This window comes from Gymnogyps californianus, chromosome Z (assembly GCF_018139145.2).
Source record: "Gymnogyps californianus isolate 813 chromosome Z, ASM1813914v2, whole genome shotgun sequence".
In the NCBI taxonomy this organism is placed as follows: Eukaryota; Metazoa; Chordata; class Aves; order Accipitriformes; family Cathartidae; genus Gymnogyps; species Gymnogyps californianus.
In genome coordinates, this window is record NC_059500.1 from 58,979,638 (window position 1) to 58,994,918 (window position 15,281).

The 15,281-nt window shown below is 40.4% G+C and overlaps 1 protein-coding gene across 3 annotated transcripts in view; it reads left to right on the plus strand.

The window, feature by feature from the left end:
• Positions 1–15,281, plus strand: part of SCAMP1 (secretory carrier membrane protein 1) — an 86,999-nt gene that overhangs the window by 58,382 nt on the left and 13,336 nt on the right. For all 3 annotated transcript variants that reach the window (XM_050913725.1, XM_050913723.1, XM_050913724.1), the window contains 2 exons: positions 12,263–12,361; positions 12,634–12,745. In XM_050913725.1, the coding sequence (XP_050769682.1) occupies positions 12,317–12,361; positions 12,634–12,745 (157 nt within the window). In that variant the 5' untranslated portion in view covers positions 12,263–12,316. The remainder of the gene's footprint in view (positions 1–12,262; positions 12,362–12,633; positions 12,746–15,281) is intronic.

Below are 15,281 nucleotides of genomic sequence, written 5' to 3' on the forward strand. Positions count from 1 at the left end.
TTATCAGGATAGGACAGGGAAAAAAAAGTAAATTCTACTTTTTCTCAGCATTCCTTATTCTAATTTTTTTTTTTTTTTCCTTAGTATTTCAGTGCATTCGCCTTTTCTCAGTCAACTTATATCCTTCACACCTGCAGTGGGAAATTTGGTAGGAAAATAGCATGTAAGACACAATAAGAAAAGTGAATGGGCATAGGAGATTTTAGGTCTCAAGTGTCACCGCCTTGATATCTAACATGAGAAGTCAGGAGTCTTTTTTTTTTTTTTTTTTTTTCTTTCTTCTTAGCAAATTTCAAAGCCTGTCTTATTTTTGATTGTTAAACCAAACAAAGTTTTCAGTGAATGGTGTAAATGTCAGATTAAATATCATTGCCTTCATCTTCAGTGGTTTTGACTCCAGCTCTAACAGTCACCATGGAGATGACTTTGTGTCTTTTGTCATGTTTCTGACATCAACAAGGAACAGATGAGATTAGACAATTAGTATTTCTGCTTCATCATTTAATGAAACTACTGTTAAAGAAGGCCTTTAATCTCTTCCTGCTTCTAAAAGTTTTGCTAATGTGTGTTGAACTTCTCCAAGCACTCTGTGTATGTATGTATAACATGTATAGACACAATAATGCATATAGCAATCACTTTCAAATTGCTGTATTAAAGATTTGGAAAAAAACGTTAGTAGAGTTGGGGGTGGTTTTGTTTTTAAGAGACATATTTCAATGGGGTTTTTTTTTTTCAGTAAATTCCTGGGCAGCTCTCCTCCTTCTGTCTTGCATCCAAACACAGTGAAGTTTTTACAGGAAACCGGATTGATCATCCACACCTGGCTTCTTTTGGAAGTCTACCCCCGCCTCCAGTAAATAAACTACTTCACCCACATGGGGAAATCTGTTCAAGAGAGAACTTCTTTTGAGCATTTATCTCCAGCCAACCTCTTATCTTCAAGAGAGTTCATAATTAATAATTTGCTTCTTCCTCCAGTGCAGCTGTGAGAGCAAGGCATGAAATAAAAAGATCTATCTCAGGAGTACCATTTGGGGTAGGAACAAAAAGGGGTGTTGTAGGGTGGGGTTGGTTGAATTTCAAGATTTAAGTACCTTATTGTAATGTGTCAGTGAGGGTCAAAGACCATGGATCTGTGAAGTCTCTGTAAAAACAGTCAACTTAGTTCACCTGTCCAGATATGGGTGGTATATCATGATATGATATTATCCAGTGATGGCTGGAGGTTAGTGCAGTCCTCACAATACAAATCTGAGTAATTAATGTTAGAGTTACACCCTTAAAAAGACAGAATTGCTGACCATCTGTCTTGCTGTGAATGTCTTACCAGTCCTATGCAGGCTGTAAGTCAGGTATCTCTCTTCCATGCTCAAATCCCTAAGCCACCAGTAGCACTTGGATAGGCAACCAACAGCACATGGACAGACAGGTATGACAAAATAAGTGCCAAGTCATAGGTTACAAAGGACCTCTGGAGGTCATCTTTTTCAATTCCCCCTATTCAAAGTTGGTCACTAAGTCACATTGCTCAGCATCTTGTTCTGAGGAGTTTTGAATATATACAAGGATGGACATCCCATGACCTCACTGGGCAACCTGTTCCAGTGTTTGGCAGTTCTTACACTGATTTTTTTTTCCCCATAATACCTAATTAGTTTGCTGTGTTCCAACAAGTAACATGCTGTGTTATGAAAGCAGCATCCTCTTTTCCCAGCAACCCCATGTGTATGCTGATCCATAAGGGCATCAAAATGTATCTGTTTCATTTCTTATACTTAGTAAATTATGTATTAATTAGGGCAGAATTCTACAACTTTATCCTGATATGTGAGTAAGCTGGACTTTGGTCCAGTAAATATGAAATTAGGAAATGAAGGAATTTTTACAGGATGACTGTGGCTTTCTGCTTAGGTAAGAAACACAGATCAAGTCTTGTTTTCAAAATTTCATTATGCCTGACATGGGGACAAGTCTTCCAGGTTCCAGAAAGATGTATTGGACTGTTAAATTTGAGAGGGGAAGGAGGAGGCTTGACTTCTACTTCCCTGAAGCCACCTGAGAAGCCCATGTCTACTCATCTACTTCTGAGACAAAAGAAGACATAGTAATTTTGGGGATGCTCTGGTATGAACTGTATAAGATATTCATCAAGGTTAAAGGAGTTGCCTGGCAAAGTGCCAGATTCACTGGTTTCCTTCAAAGATGCCTCAGCAGTTTGTGTTCCTAGAAATCCTACGTCAATAAAAATCAAAATAACATAGACAAAAGTACACTAACAGATGAGAATTCCTGTTCTGCTTACTTAATAGTTATGGATCTCAGTGTCTTTATGAAATGTCCATTAATTCTCAAAACTAGTTCCTGCGGTTACCTGTTTTGACATCTTCAGGGTTTTGATAGTTATTGTCCAAGTGTCTCTCTCACACTTGCGTCTTTTGTGCTGATAAAACATTTGGGGTGACCTTAGAAAGTGGATATTTGCTTTTGGTTCTAAATAGCAAATCAGTTGCTCCTATAACTGGCTCTAATGTGACCACTTAGTAATAGTATTTCCTCAGCAAGATTTACATTTACTATGTACAGTTTTTGTCTGTATTAAATGCATGTCCCTTGCAAACCTTCTAAAAACCTAAATCTGAGCTATTGCTTTCCAGAATGCCTCCAATTTTAGACTTCGTGCATCTTGTACAATAGCACTTAGGCCATTTCAGACAATTTTTCAATACAACAGCTTGCAAATACATCTCCATTTCAGAATGTAAGGAACCTACTGTATGCTAGCTAACATTCCAATGAATATTTTTACTGGAAGTGTTTTGCAGCTTTTTTTAATGAAGTTAGCTTAATTCTTAATTGAGCTGATTTCAGAGATGGCAATTAGACCAAACCTGTGCTTAGTCTATATTTGGAAATTGATGTGAGACATGAACTTCTAGAATTGTGCTTTGTATTGCCTTTTTAATAACTGCACAAAGAACTGTTGCTTTACTGTTTTGTCTACCAAACCGATAAATTATTATTTCTTTGACTTTTATTGAGTATGTTTTAATTGCATGTATGAAGCAACACTTGTTTTGAGTACCTTGTTTGCATTAAGGCATAGTGTGCATAACCTGTGTTCTCCCTGGTTTTTGTTTGTTTGCCTTGTATGCATTTTTGTTAAACTTCTGTTTTTCCAGTGATTGCTGAATACTGGGAAATATATTTATAGGACAAAAGAAGACATTAAGTGGTTTCTGACAAAATGTTATCACCAATAACAATTTTTTTCTTCTTTTTTTCCTGTACCCTTTCCTTACTACCTACATCAGTCCAATAATAGATAATCTTGTATGTCAGCTGAACTTTATTTAAGTCCATGCAGTTCTCCAGATCTGCTGCACAATTCTAGAGCTTGAAGATGTACCTTCTCTGATTTAACTTCAGTACTTCTTGCTTCTAGGAAAATCCCAAACTGTACAGCTATGTTTTGCATTTTTTGTTGGTTTTTTTTTTTTTTTGGTAGCTGAATGATTTTCCAAGGCAGCTGGATACTTCTATTTGTTTCATGTTAAGTAGCTGTCGGGGTTTTTTTGCTTCTCAGCTTTGATTAGGGTTATAAAAATGAGTACTTCAGTTTGATAGGAAGACTTAGTGCAACCTGAGTTTAAAATGGTTGCATGCTGGTCGATTTTTAAGAGCCATCTCTTCAGAGTGCAAGAGCAGGCAATTCCAAAGTGTCGGAAGTCAAGCAAGCAGGGCAGAAGGCCAGCTTGGCTAAGCAGGGATCTTCTAGAACTTAGGTGGAAAAGGAAAGTGTATGGACATTGGAAGCAAGGACAGGCAACACAGGAGGACTACAGAGATGCTGTTGGCCACTGTAGGGAGAAAATTTGTGCAGCCAAAGCTCAGTTAGAGTTCAAGCTGGCCAGCACTGTGAAGGACAACAAAAAGGGCTTTTTAAAATGTGTTAACAGCAAAAGGAGGATCAGAGATAACATTGGTCCGTTACTTGGCGAGGTCAGTCACCTCACAAAAAGGGGTGTAGACAAAGCAGAGGTGTTTAATGCCGCCTTCACCTCTGTCTTTAACACTGATGATGAGCCCTGGGACCCCTGGAGCCCTGTGACTGGGGGCATGATAAACTCCCAGTCGACTCTGAAGTTGTTCAAGATCTGCTGCTCCAGCTGGATGCACATAAGTCTATGGGGCCTGATGGGATTCATCCCAGGCTACTGAAAGAGCTGGCCTATGTTATCGTGGGACTTCTCTCCATTATTTTTCAAAGGTCTTGGGACTCTGGAAAGGTACCAGTTGACTGGAAGCTGGCAAATGTCCCAGTTTTCAAGAAGGGTAAGAAGGAAGACCCTGGTAATTACAGGCCTGTCAGTCTCACTTGAGTGCCTGGTAAAATTATGGAGAACGTTATTCTGGGAGTTACTGAAAAACACTTGAGAGACAGTGCAGTCGTTGGTCATAGCCAGCGCAGGTTCACGAGGGGAAAGTCCTGCTTAACCAACTTAATTTCCTTTTATGAGAAGGTCACCCATCTAGTTGACCAAGGGAAGCCAGTAGATGTGGTGGTTTGGGATTTTAGCAAAGCTTTTGATACTCTCACAGTATCCTGCTGGACAGAATGTCCAGCACATAGCTAGACAAATCCATAATACATTGGGTGAGCAATTGGCTGACGGGTTGGGCTCAAAGAGTTTTAGTAAATGGGATTGCATCAGGCTGGCAGCCAGTCACCAGTGGCGTTCCCCAGGGCTCAATTTTAGGGCCAGTGCTCTTGAACGTTTTTGTAAATGATCTGGATGCAGGAGTCAAATGTACATTAAGAAAGTTTGCTGATGATACTGAACTAGGAGGAGCTGTGGACTCCCTCGAGGGTAGAGAGGCCTTACAGAGAGATCTGGAAAGACTAGAGAGCTGCACAGTCACCAACCATATGAAATTTAACAAGAGCAAATGCCAGATTCTCCACCTGGGATGGGGTAATCCTGGGGGATTACGTACAAATTGGGGGATGAGAGGCTGGAGAGCAGCCCTGCAGAAAGACATCTGGGGGTTTGGGTTGATGGCAAGTTGAATATGAGTCAACAGTGTGCCCTGGCAGCCAAAAGGGCCAACCGTGTCCTGGGGTGCATCAAGCACAGCATAGCTAGCCGGTTGAGGGAGGTAATTGTCCCACTCTACACCACACTGGTGCAGCCCCACCTTGAGTACTGTGTACAGTGTTGGGCACCTTAATATAAGGACATCAGACTGTTAAAGTGTGTCTGGAGGAGGGCGACGAAGATGGTGTAAGGTCTGGAGGGCCAGACTTGGGAGGAGTGGCTGAGGTCACTTGGTTTGTTCAGCTTGGAGAAGAGAAGGCTGAGGGGTGACCTTATCACAGCCTACAACTTCCTCAAGGGGGGCAGTGGAGGGGGAGATCTCCTCTCTCTGGTGACCAGCGATAGGACACGAGGAAATGGAGTGAAGCTGTGTCAGGGGCAGTTCAGATTGGACATTAGGAAAAGGTTCTTTATGGAGAGGGTGGTCAGTCACTGGGACAGGCTCCCCAGGGAAGTGGTCACAGCACCAAGCCTGTCAGAATTCAAGGAGCGTCTGGACGATGCTCTTAGTCATATGGTTTAGTTTTAGGTAGTCCTGCGAGGAGCAGGGAGTTGTGTTGTCCCAAAAATCAGGATTCTTTTACCCAGTGTGCAAAAAAGCCAATTAAGACACAGGGTTGAGATATTTGTTTATGTCATGTCTGCACAGAGATGGGTGCTAGGTGGTAACTCCACAAAGCTAGCACACTCAGCTAACACTCTGTAAACATTTTATACGTTTCGAGCAACGTATCAGTACTTTTATAGTTTCACTTAGTTACTCTCATTCCTATTGGTTCTCGCAAGCCTCATCTCCACTTAAAGTTGCAGCATCCTCCTTTTTTACTGCATGTTCTGTGAGGAGGGGGCTTCTTTTGGTAAGGGGCTCTCCCTACCTGAGGGTGGGTTTTCTATTACGTTAATTAGGATAGTTCACTCGCCGTTCAAGTAGTTCTATGGTTGCTCTTGTGCTTATCTTGGTATTTCTTTACCCGGCTGACTTATGGTGTCATCTTGTTTCTCTTCTCAAGGTCACGCCTCATTAACTAAGTAGCATCCTTTGTTTTGTTTCTCGCATCTCTCCAACAGTTGGACTCGATGTTCCTTATGGGTCCCTTCCAACTTGAGATATTCTATGATTACAATGTTTTCGTCATTAGGTTCTTGATCTATAGAAGATGATTTATAATACCTGTGCCTGTTGTGCATTGAATTGTGATCTTTGAATAATAACCTGGAAAAATAAACACATTGAAGCAATATTGAACTTCCACCATTTGAGGCAGATTTGAGCACTGACACTTTGTTCCCCTGTGCACACGTGATTAAGCTAAGATAAGTAATTATGAAAACACAGTAGTATACAAAAACATGCATGGCTTTTTCTGTACTTAATGAAGAAGTGCTACTATATTTCAGCAACTGGCTGTATCCTGTGAATACAGTGGCTGGAATGCAACTTTTGCTGGGATTATATTCTTAATACATATACCAGCCTAGCAGAAATTCTGGAGTGATAGCCAGCAAAAATTAACAGTGGATGTTGAAGCAGATACGTGATTTTTTCTTAGCTTTCCTTACTACCTCCGACTCTCTTACAAGCTTTTCTTTCTACTTTCTCTAACATCATGCACTAATTCCATCAAGTGATATTAAATAACTCATAGGTGATATTAAACACACAATAACATTCATGAATGGTATAGACATACTTACTGTAGCTCAAAAATAGCTGCTTTAGATGCACCGTAAGAAGAGACTAACCATGCTGGCTTTTTGCTGCTTTGTCAAGTGTGCTACTGGGGTAGGACAGCCTTTAGAAAAGTGGAAGCTATTTTCAAAGAAAACTTAAGAGCTTAAACTCTGCCAAGCTAAGTGTGAAACTATAAGGCAAGCTCAAAGCTCTGAGGAAAAACCTGTAGAAAAACTCAGGAAACTTTCTTTCCTGGAGCAGGAAGCTTCTGCCATCTTTAAGGTTGTAAGAGTACTAATAGAAGATAATGATGTAGGAAAAAGCTAAATTGTTTCTTTACAGGGGAAGTGTCTTAAACTTGAATTCTCAATAGAATAGGCTTTAGAGAAGCGATAACTTGCCGGAAATAGGTAGTCAGCTGAGTGTTAAGAAAACTAAGATGAAAAATTGCTAAAACATGAACTGGAACATACCTCAGCTGGCTTCATACCAGAGGAAAGAAAAGTGACAGCTGTCACACTCACTATAGAAAAAGCTCTTAAAAGGATTCAAGAAATTAAGAGGCCAGAAGGTACAAGTTCTTTACTGGGCAAGTAGGGGCGGGAGGGTCGCAGAAAAGTCTACTAATCATAAATGTTTTTTTGTTGATTGGTTGGGGTTGTTGTTTGTTTAGGATTTATTTTGTTGTTTTTTAGCAGACCTCTACACAGACAGGGGTTTTAACCTTCGAATAGACGTGGAAGTTGCCTTGACTGCTGCTTCATTCCTGCATTAAGTAATGGACTGTAGCACACAGATCTAACAGCATGAGACTCAGGGCAGCTGTTTCCTTGCACTGCAGTGCTTGAAATAATAAGCCTGGAGTGTCCCCCTTCATGTTACTATAGTGATATGGCTGTATGGTTTTTGAGGGGCTGAGGCCTCAAGGGAGATCGTAATCCCAGTCATATTATTACAGAGTATCCAAAGGTATACGTGATTCTTAGTCACGTACCATCCTTGCAAAAGTCATGGTAGCCTTTCAGTTACAAACCTCCATGATGGTCCAAATAATTAAGTCAGTCATTCTGGTTACTGTAAGGATATATAGAATGTGAGAGCATCTGTTTCATTAAGGTTACAGACTTTTTGCAGTTTAAAGGGAGTAGTAAGTAAAAGGGAAAGCAATAAACAAAGGCAGAAACATAAACCTGATAGGTAAGTGATAACAGAACAGAAGACCAAAACTCTTCAGCCACTAATTTATGGGCTTTGAAGCCCAAAGCTGGGACTTTTTGACTGATAAGAAGGAAGAAACGAGATAAGCATGAATATTAGAGATAGTTGAGGGGAGTCTGTGGGACTATGCAAAATTTATTAAGGAGTATTTAGAGGAATAGTCAAAGATGTGGAGCAATTGGAGACTGGGGAGGAGCAAGGAGGAGACTAGAGAAGAGGATGAGTTAAAAGGAGCTGGTTGCATGTAAGTTGCTACCAGTCAGTACACTTGTCTGACAGCCATGTGCCTAATCACTGCAGTTAATGTTAAATCCTTTCTTTACTATCTTTCTGTGACATTTCACTCTCTACTGCATCTGTGAGTGCTGCAAAGCCTAGGTGCCAGCAACTGAAAAGACTAGAGTGAGAGACTTAGGTGCCAGCAACATGGTCAGACCCCAAGTAGTAGTGGTCCGTATGTCTGTGGTGTCAACAATTGAGCATCTGGGTGTCAGCAGCTGGAGGGACCATGGGTCATAGGGCCCATGTTTGAGGTGCCAGCAACTGAAGGGGACCAGTGTGTTTTCCTCTGTGAGAATAGTGTAAGTCACTAGCAAACTTCAAGCTGGACTAACTGGCAAATAGGAGGAAAACCTCTCTCTGGGAAGACTCAAAGTCTGAGCCAAAAGTGAGTAAGGGAGTCCAGGGTCTGGGCTTGGATATGTGGCAAGCTGAGAGCCCATGCTGGTGTTTGAGGCAGCTGCGAGTGTGGAGGTTGCTTGTGACGTGAGTGTTTGAGTGCATGGATCTTCTAGTGAATATCAAGCTGGGCTAGCTGGCAAACAGGAGGAAGCCCGTATACCAGGTAAGAGAGCTCCAGATCCAGGCACCTATATCAGACAGGCTAAGGGCCCGCTGCTCTCATCTGAGGGATCTGCAGCTATTGGTGTGCTTGTAAATCTAGAGTGAGGCATGTGCTTTCAATAGTGAACTTCAGTGTTGATCAGCTAGAGAGGAGGAATGAGATAGGACTCTGTGTACCTATGTTCTGTGTAGTTCTGATAAGTGTTATGTGGGGATGTTGTTAAAGGCAGTGCCTTACCTGTGGCAGTTTCTGTAGCTGGCCATCCTCGTATCCTTGGTGGGTGTGTATTTGTGTGCGTCCCTGGGATACGCACTCAACTTGCTATTAGCTGAACCTGGAACCAGGAAAGCAATAGCTGTCTCCATCAGCCTGGAATGGAGAGCCCTCAGAGGGTCTCAGGGTGCGCTGGACTGGGCTCTAGCAGTCGTAAAGGAGGAGTCCCCAGGTCTCAGAGTCTGCTGGAAGTGGTAGCCTTTGAAACATCCCTTAACAGCTTTTGTTCCCCAGCCCCTCTTGACTTTCTTAGGATTCCAGGATGCACAGCCCCTGCTACAAATCACTGGTGTAGTCTCATTTCTTCCAGGGAGCGCAGGCTCTTACCTAGGCACCGGATCTTTTACACAATTGTCATTATGTGTACAGTAGACAGCAAGTCTAACACCCTATAGATGGCCAGCTAACATATAGTGGAATCTAAACAACGTAGAAATCTGAACTGGAAGAATCTTGTACATAATTAGTACCTTATATTAACGTCATATATCATATAAGCTGTTGGCTAACATCTTTGATTATGTAGCTCTAATAAGCTTTCTGATTGGTTTCTTTATTCATAAGCATATATGCATGTTCCAGTCGTTAGCAGCACTGCAGGCTGTTTGGACAAAGTGTTTTTCAAGGATAAATATTTTGAATTCATTGTTCAAATATTTTCTAGCCTGACAATCCACCTTTTTACGCTATTACACAGGTAATATTACTATTACTTTTTACAGTATTACGGGAAGGCTACTGGAGTCCTTGCTGGAGATTGTGAACAGTCTTGCTCATTAGTCTAGCAGGCAGCTGCTTATCAGTTATGCTTTCAAAGCTGTTATTACTTTAGCCACAGAGCTACAATAATCAGACTTTTTTTTTTGGCTTTTGTAGCATTGCTCTGGCCTACAATGCATAATGCATAAGAGTTTTTGTTCAGTAGCTTTTTGTTACTCTAGTGCAGGTTTTGTATCTTATGTTTGAAGCAGAAGATGATAAGACTCTTGATGGTTGTCTAGCTTTTGTAGGAGTTCTCATACAGGCCTTTTTCCTTATCACAGAATGCTCCAACATAAGCAAAAGCAGTATTAACCATCTTTAACCAGCTTCATAGAATCATAGAATCATTTAGGTTGGAAAAGACCCTTGAGATCATCGAGTCCAACTGTTTACCTAACACTGCCAAGTCCACCACTAAACCGTGTCCCTAAGCGCCATGTCTACACCAGGGATGGTGACTCAACCGCTTCCCTGGGCAGCCTGTTCCAACGCTTGATAATCCTTTCGGTGAAGAAACTTTTCCTAATATCCAATCTAAACCTCCACTGGCACAACTTGAGGCCGTTTCCTCTTCTCCTGTCACTTGCTACCTGGGAAAAGAGACCGACACCCATGTTGCTACAACCTCGTTTCAGGTAGTTGTAGAGAGTTACAAGGTCTCCCCTCAGCCTCCTTTTCTCCAGGCTAAACAACCCCAGTTCCCTCAGCCGCTCCTCATAAGACTTGTTCTCTAGATCCTTCACCAGCTTTGTTGCTCTTCTTTGGACACACTCCAGCACCTCAATGTCTTTCTTGCAGTGAGGGGCTCAAAACTGAATGCAGTATTCGAGGTGTGGCCTCACCAGTGCTGAGTACAGGGGGACAATCACTTCCCTAGTCCCACTGGCCGCACTATTTCTGATACAAGCCAGGATGCCATTGGCCTTCTTGGCTACCTGGGCACACTGCTGGCTCATGTTCAGCCGGCTGTCGACCAACACCCCCAGGTCCTTTTCTGCTGAGCAGCTTTCCAGCTACTCTTCCCCAAGCCTGTAGCGTTGCATGGGGTTGTTGTCACCCAAGTGCAGGACCCAACACTTAGCCTTTGGTTGTCTTCATCCTACAGCACTGAGTAATCTTTCTTAGGATGAAAAGCTTAAATCACCAAGCATTTCTGAGAAATGAGACCTCTCTGATATCTCAGTATTCTCTTAGGAGCGGATGTGTAAGGTGGAAGAATAATTTTGACATGCTGGAATCAGCTGATGTTGCTGAGATATGCTGCAATTTCACACGCAGAGGTGGAGTTTACTCAGGCATGATGTTTTCTCCTCAGTGTATTGCATTTGTGCATTTCAAAAGATGGTTAGAAAAGATGCAGATAGTCTGGGCCAAGTCATAATTTGCCAGGTTAGTTGTATTTAGTTGATTCCTGCTTTAAGGTGCTTTTGTATTGAAAATGTCACACTTCTCACTGTATTTTTGTTCTTGATTTTAGTCTTATTAGGAACAAGTGGTTCTCTGTCTTACAAGATCACAGAACAGTGAAGTCTTTCATGTTGCAAGCTCTACACAAAGAATTGTAGTTTCCCCCCAAGCATATTTAAGAATAAAATAATATCATAGTAGTGCTATACTGATCTGCTTTGGTAAAGTTCAGTTGATAACTTCAATCGAGGCGGTAGTTTTTTCCTTGGTTTAGTAGCTACTGGTTAACATTGTGTATGATAGAGAGATGTGGAGAAAGTCAGAGAAGATGACAAATGGGAATAAGGAGGAGAGGATTTAAAAAAAAAAAGAAGGAAACTAGAAAAAAACTGAGCTACTAAAAGCATCTTGTAAGCTGTATTCTTATAGGTAGTGACCAAGTGAATGAATTGCCAGTGGTACTTGAAACTAGATACTATGGTACATACTGGTGGAATAGTTAAGCAATAGATTATGGATCTTGAATTGGAAAATTTAATACAGTACATTGCTTCTTTAGTTACCCAGGTGATATAAGCCTTTGTTAAGTAGAAAGCTCTGGAAGACATTACTAATAAATGGCATCATGTTTCAGAATATGAATAGACCACTGTTAAGTCCTGCAATTCTCTTAAACAGTAACTGTCTGTATTCATATTCATGTTTGAACAAAATTAAAATTCTGTTTACTCTCTGCAGATCCCTAAAATTCCTTGTGTGTTTGTGGCAAGTAGTGCAGTGTAAAACCAAAGAAGCAGAACACTGCACCACAGAACATAGTTAACTTCTTTTTCCTAAAGGTTTTAAGTATTGCAGGCAGCATATCAGATTTTCAATTTATCAGTAACACTTCCTTTAAAACGACAAGATTGGTTCTTACAGAGTTAATGAAAAGATGTTTATTAGAACAGGAAACTGTGTCCCTATAATTGTCTCTTGTTTTCTTAGCCTCCTCCAGGAAATGTGAAAATACCTAATGTACCCAGTACCCAGCCAGCAATAATGAAACCAACAGAAGAATCACCTGCTTACACACAAATTGCAAAGGTTTGTCTGTAACTTTCAGGCACTACGTTCCTTTTAACTATAATTATTTAAATACACTTCTGGATTAATGTCTTTTATAAATAAGCATTGCTTTCCTAATGATTTATGAAAATTAAAACTACCTTTAAGTAATCGGTTAATGCATGAATTCATGCAATATTAGGTCAGTCTTCATCCGTTACTGGAGATGCTTAATTATAGAAAACAGACTTGGAGTATTTATTTTGTGTTCGTATTTTTTATCAATATCTAATGATGCTTGTTTTGTTCAGGAGCATGCCTTGGCCCAGGCAGAACTGCTAAAGCGTCAAGAAGAACTGGAAAGAAAAGCAGCTGAACTAGATCGCAGAGAAAGGGAAATGCAGAATCTCAATCAGCAGGGGGGTATGCATGAAAAAAATACTCCTTTGAATTGCAGAACTTTCACTTTTTCTTAGAAACTGTTTTAGTTTTACAGCAACATTGTGAAACAGATCAAAGAGGGGGGTTTATAATCTCTTCAGGAAAAGAAAGTTTATCTCTCTTGAGACAATGCATACAGTGAATAAAAACTGGCCTGTCCTTTGCGGATTTTCACTGTAAGAATTTTAAATGTGGCCTGTGTTACATGTTACTCTCTGCTATCAGCTATTTTTATTCTACGGTAGTATCTAATACTGTTGAATAGAAATGGAGCATTTTGAGAAGTAAAAGTAACTTCATAAGTAACATCTCTTTGATTTCTCTTCTGTCAGTGTTTATAGCTGTAGGATAACTTTACTGTTTTGAAACATTTTCTTACCTTTTGCTATGTTACAGACATAATACTCTATGCAAATAGCAGAAAAATCTATTCTATTATTAATCTTTTATTAATTTTTCATATGACACTTTGGAACCCATAGTCAAGATCAGTGTCTCATTTTGCCACAAACTGTAAGTGTGCTTTGCAAAACCATCAGTTTTTGTTCAGCAGTTTCACAAATGAGAAGATTTACATCCTCTTAGCTGAAGATATTTTGCTAGAAGTAGATCTATGGGAATATTCCTTTTCAAAAGGAAGAACTTCAGACTGAAGTTAGGAAAAAAAAGAAAACAAAACACTGTGTGCGAGGTTGACTTTGCGTGGTCTTTTCACTTGTATCTAGAATTCTGACTGGTGTATTTCCACATATGCTGGTTTTTTTTGAATATGCAGTGGTACAATTCCAGAGTGCATAATTGCTTAGTAATTCAAATTCTCAGGGAATTTTATAGAATAGAACAGAAGAGAATATTTTCAGTTGGAAGGGACCTACAATGATCATCTAGTCCACCTGCCTGACCAATTCAGGGCTGACCAAAAGTTAAAGCATGTTATTAAGGGCATTGTCCCAATGCCTCCTAAACACTGACAGGCTTGGGGCACCAACCACCTCTCTAGGAAGCCTGTTCCAGTGTTTGACCACCCTCCCGGTGAAGAAATGCTTCCTCATGTCCAGACTAAACCTCCCCTGGTGCAGCTTTGAACCATTCCCACATGTCTTATCACTGGATCCCAGGGAGAAGAGCTCAGCACCTCCCTCTCCACTTCCCCTCCCCAGGAGGCTGTAGAGAGCAGTCATATGCCAGTCATTTGCTAGGATCTGGGAATGGGGAATTGCTGTTCTTCTAAGGAAAAGAATCATGGTGATATTGTCCCTTCATTAAACCATTTTTATTTTCTCAGTATTTGTTCTTTTCAATCTCTCTATTAAATTCCTGTACCTCTTCTCCCAGATAATGATTTTTTTGGTTGTTTTTTCATTTCCTTCTCCATGTATTGCCCTTCATCTGATTTCACTAACTTATATGGATGGTCTGGATTGATTACTTTTCTCTTCCAGGTTTTAGGGACAGTTTTGTTCATCTGTATCTTAGGGAACAGATGATACCCATGTATGGTTCAGGATATTTCTAAAATGGGTATTTGTTATTAGGTTGCAGTTGTTCACATCAAAGTGCTTGAAGAATCCATGAAGAATCTAAAGGATTCTTTAGGAAGGCTGAACAGAGAAGAGAGAGCTCTTAAAGCTTTAAAGAAGATACTAGTTTTTTACCAAATGACTGTGTAAAAGATGCTGCAAATCAGGAATTGTATATTGTGACTGAGGAGAAAAATACTCTTTTCTTTTTTTGTTTTGGTTTTTTTTTTTCTTTTGCACACTCATTTCAACTCTTTTGGAAACACTGTAGAGTTGTCTTGATTGGAGAACAGGGTCTTTTGCAATACTCTAGCTATTTGCATTCAATTTAAGATGCTGGCTGCACATCTAGGACAATGTCGTCGTACACAGTTGACTACAGTGCAAAGATCTTCAAGCTGGTAGGTCAGCTCACCTTGATGCCTTCAGTCTTCTCTGCTCAGGTCCTGTGCAGCATTGCATTTGAGCTAATTAAAGTGTGCTGCTTCCTATTTCAGCTAGTTCATTTGGGCATGCCTGGAAATGCCTTTCTGTGCTTGCATGAAGCTAGTTTGGGGGTGTCTGCATTCATAGTATAGGCATGCCATTGAAGTTATGTTAATAGGCCTTGAGGTGGTAACTTGTATTGAATGAAGTAACTCTGAGCTAGCTCTTTGCTTATCAAGATACAATCTTGGAATATGAGTATCCAAAGTGTATATAGGAAAAGACCACTTGGTTTTTGATCTCAAACCATCTCACCAAGCTGTCTTTCAGTCTTAGCTGAAAATTTTTAAATCTGTACCACAGCAGCGGGAAAGCGCATGAAATACAATTCATAAATAATAACTTGAATTATTATAAGATACCTGAATTTTTCCATAACTCTTTCTTGAAACTATCAATCCTGAGAGAGATAACCATATACTGTGGAATGAAGATCTGAATTATTACCAGGTATTTTTCACATAAGAAATCTCAAAGTAGTTTTTAATATGGATGGGAATATTACTTGATTA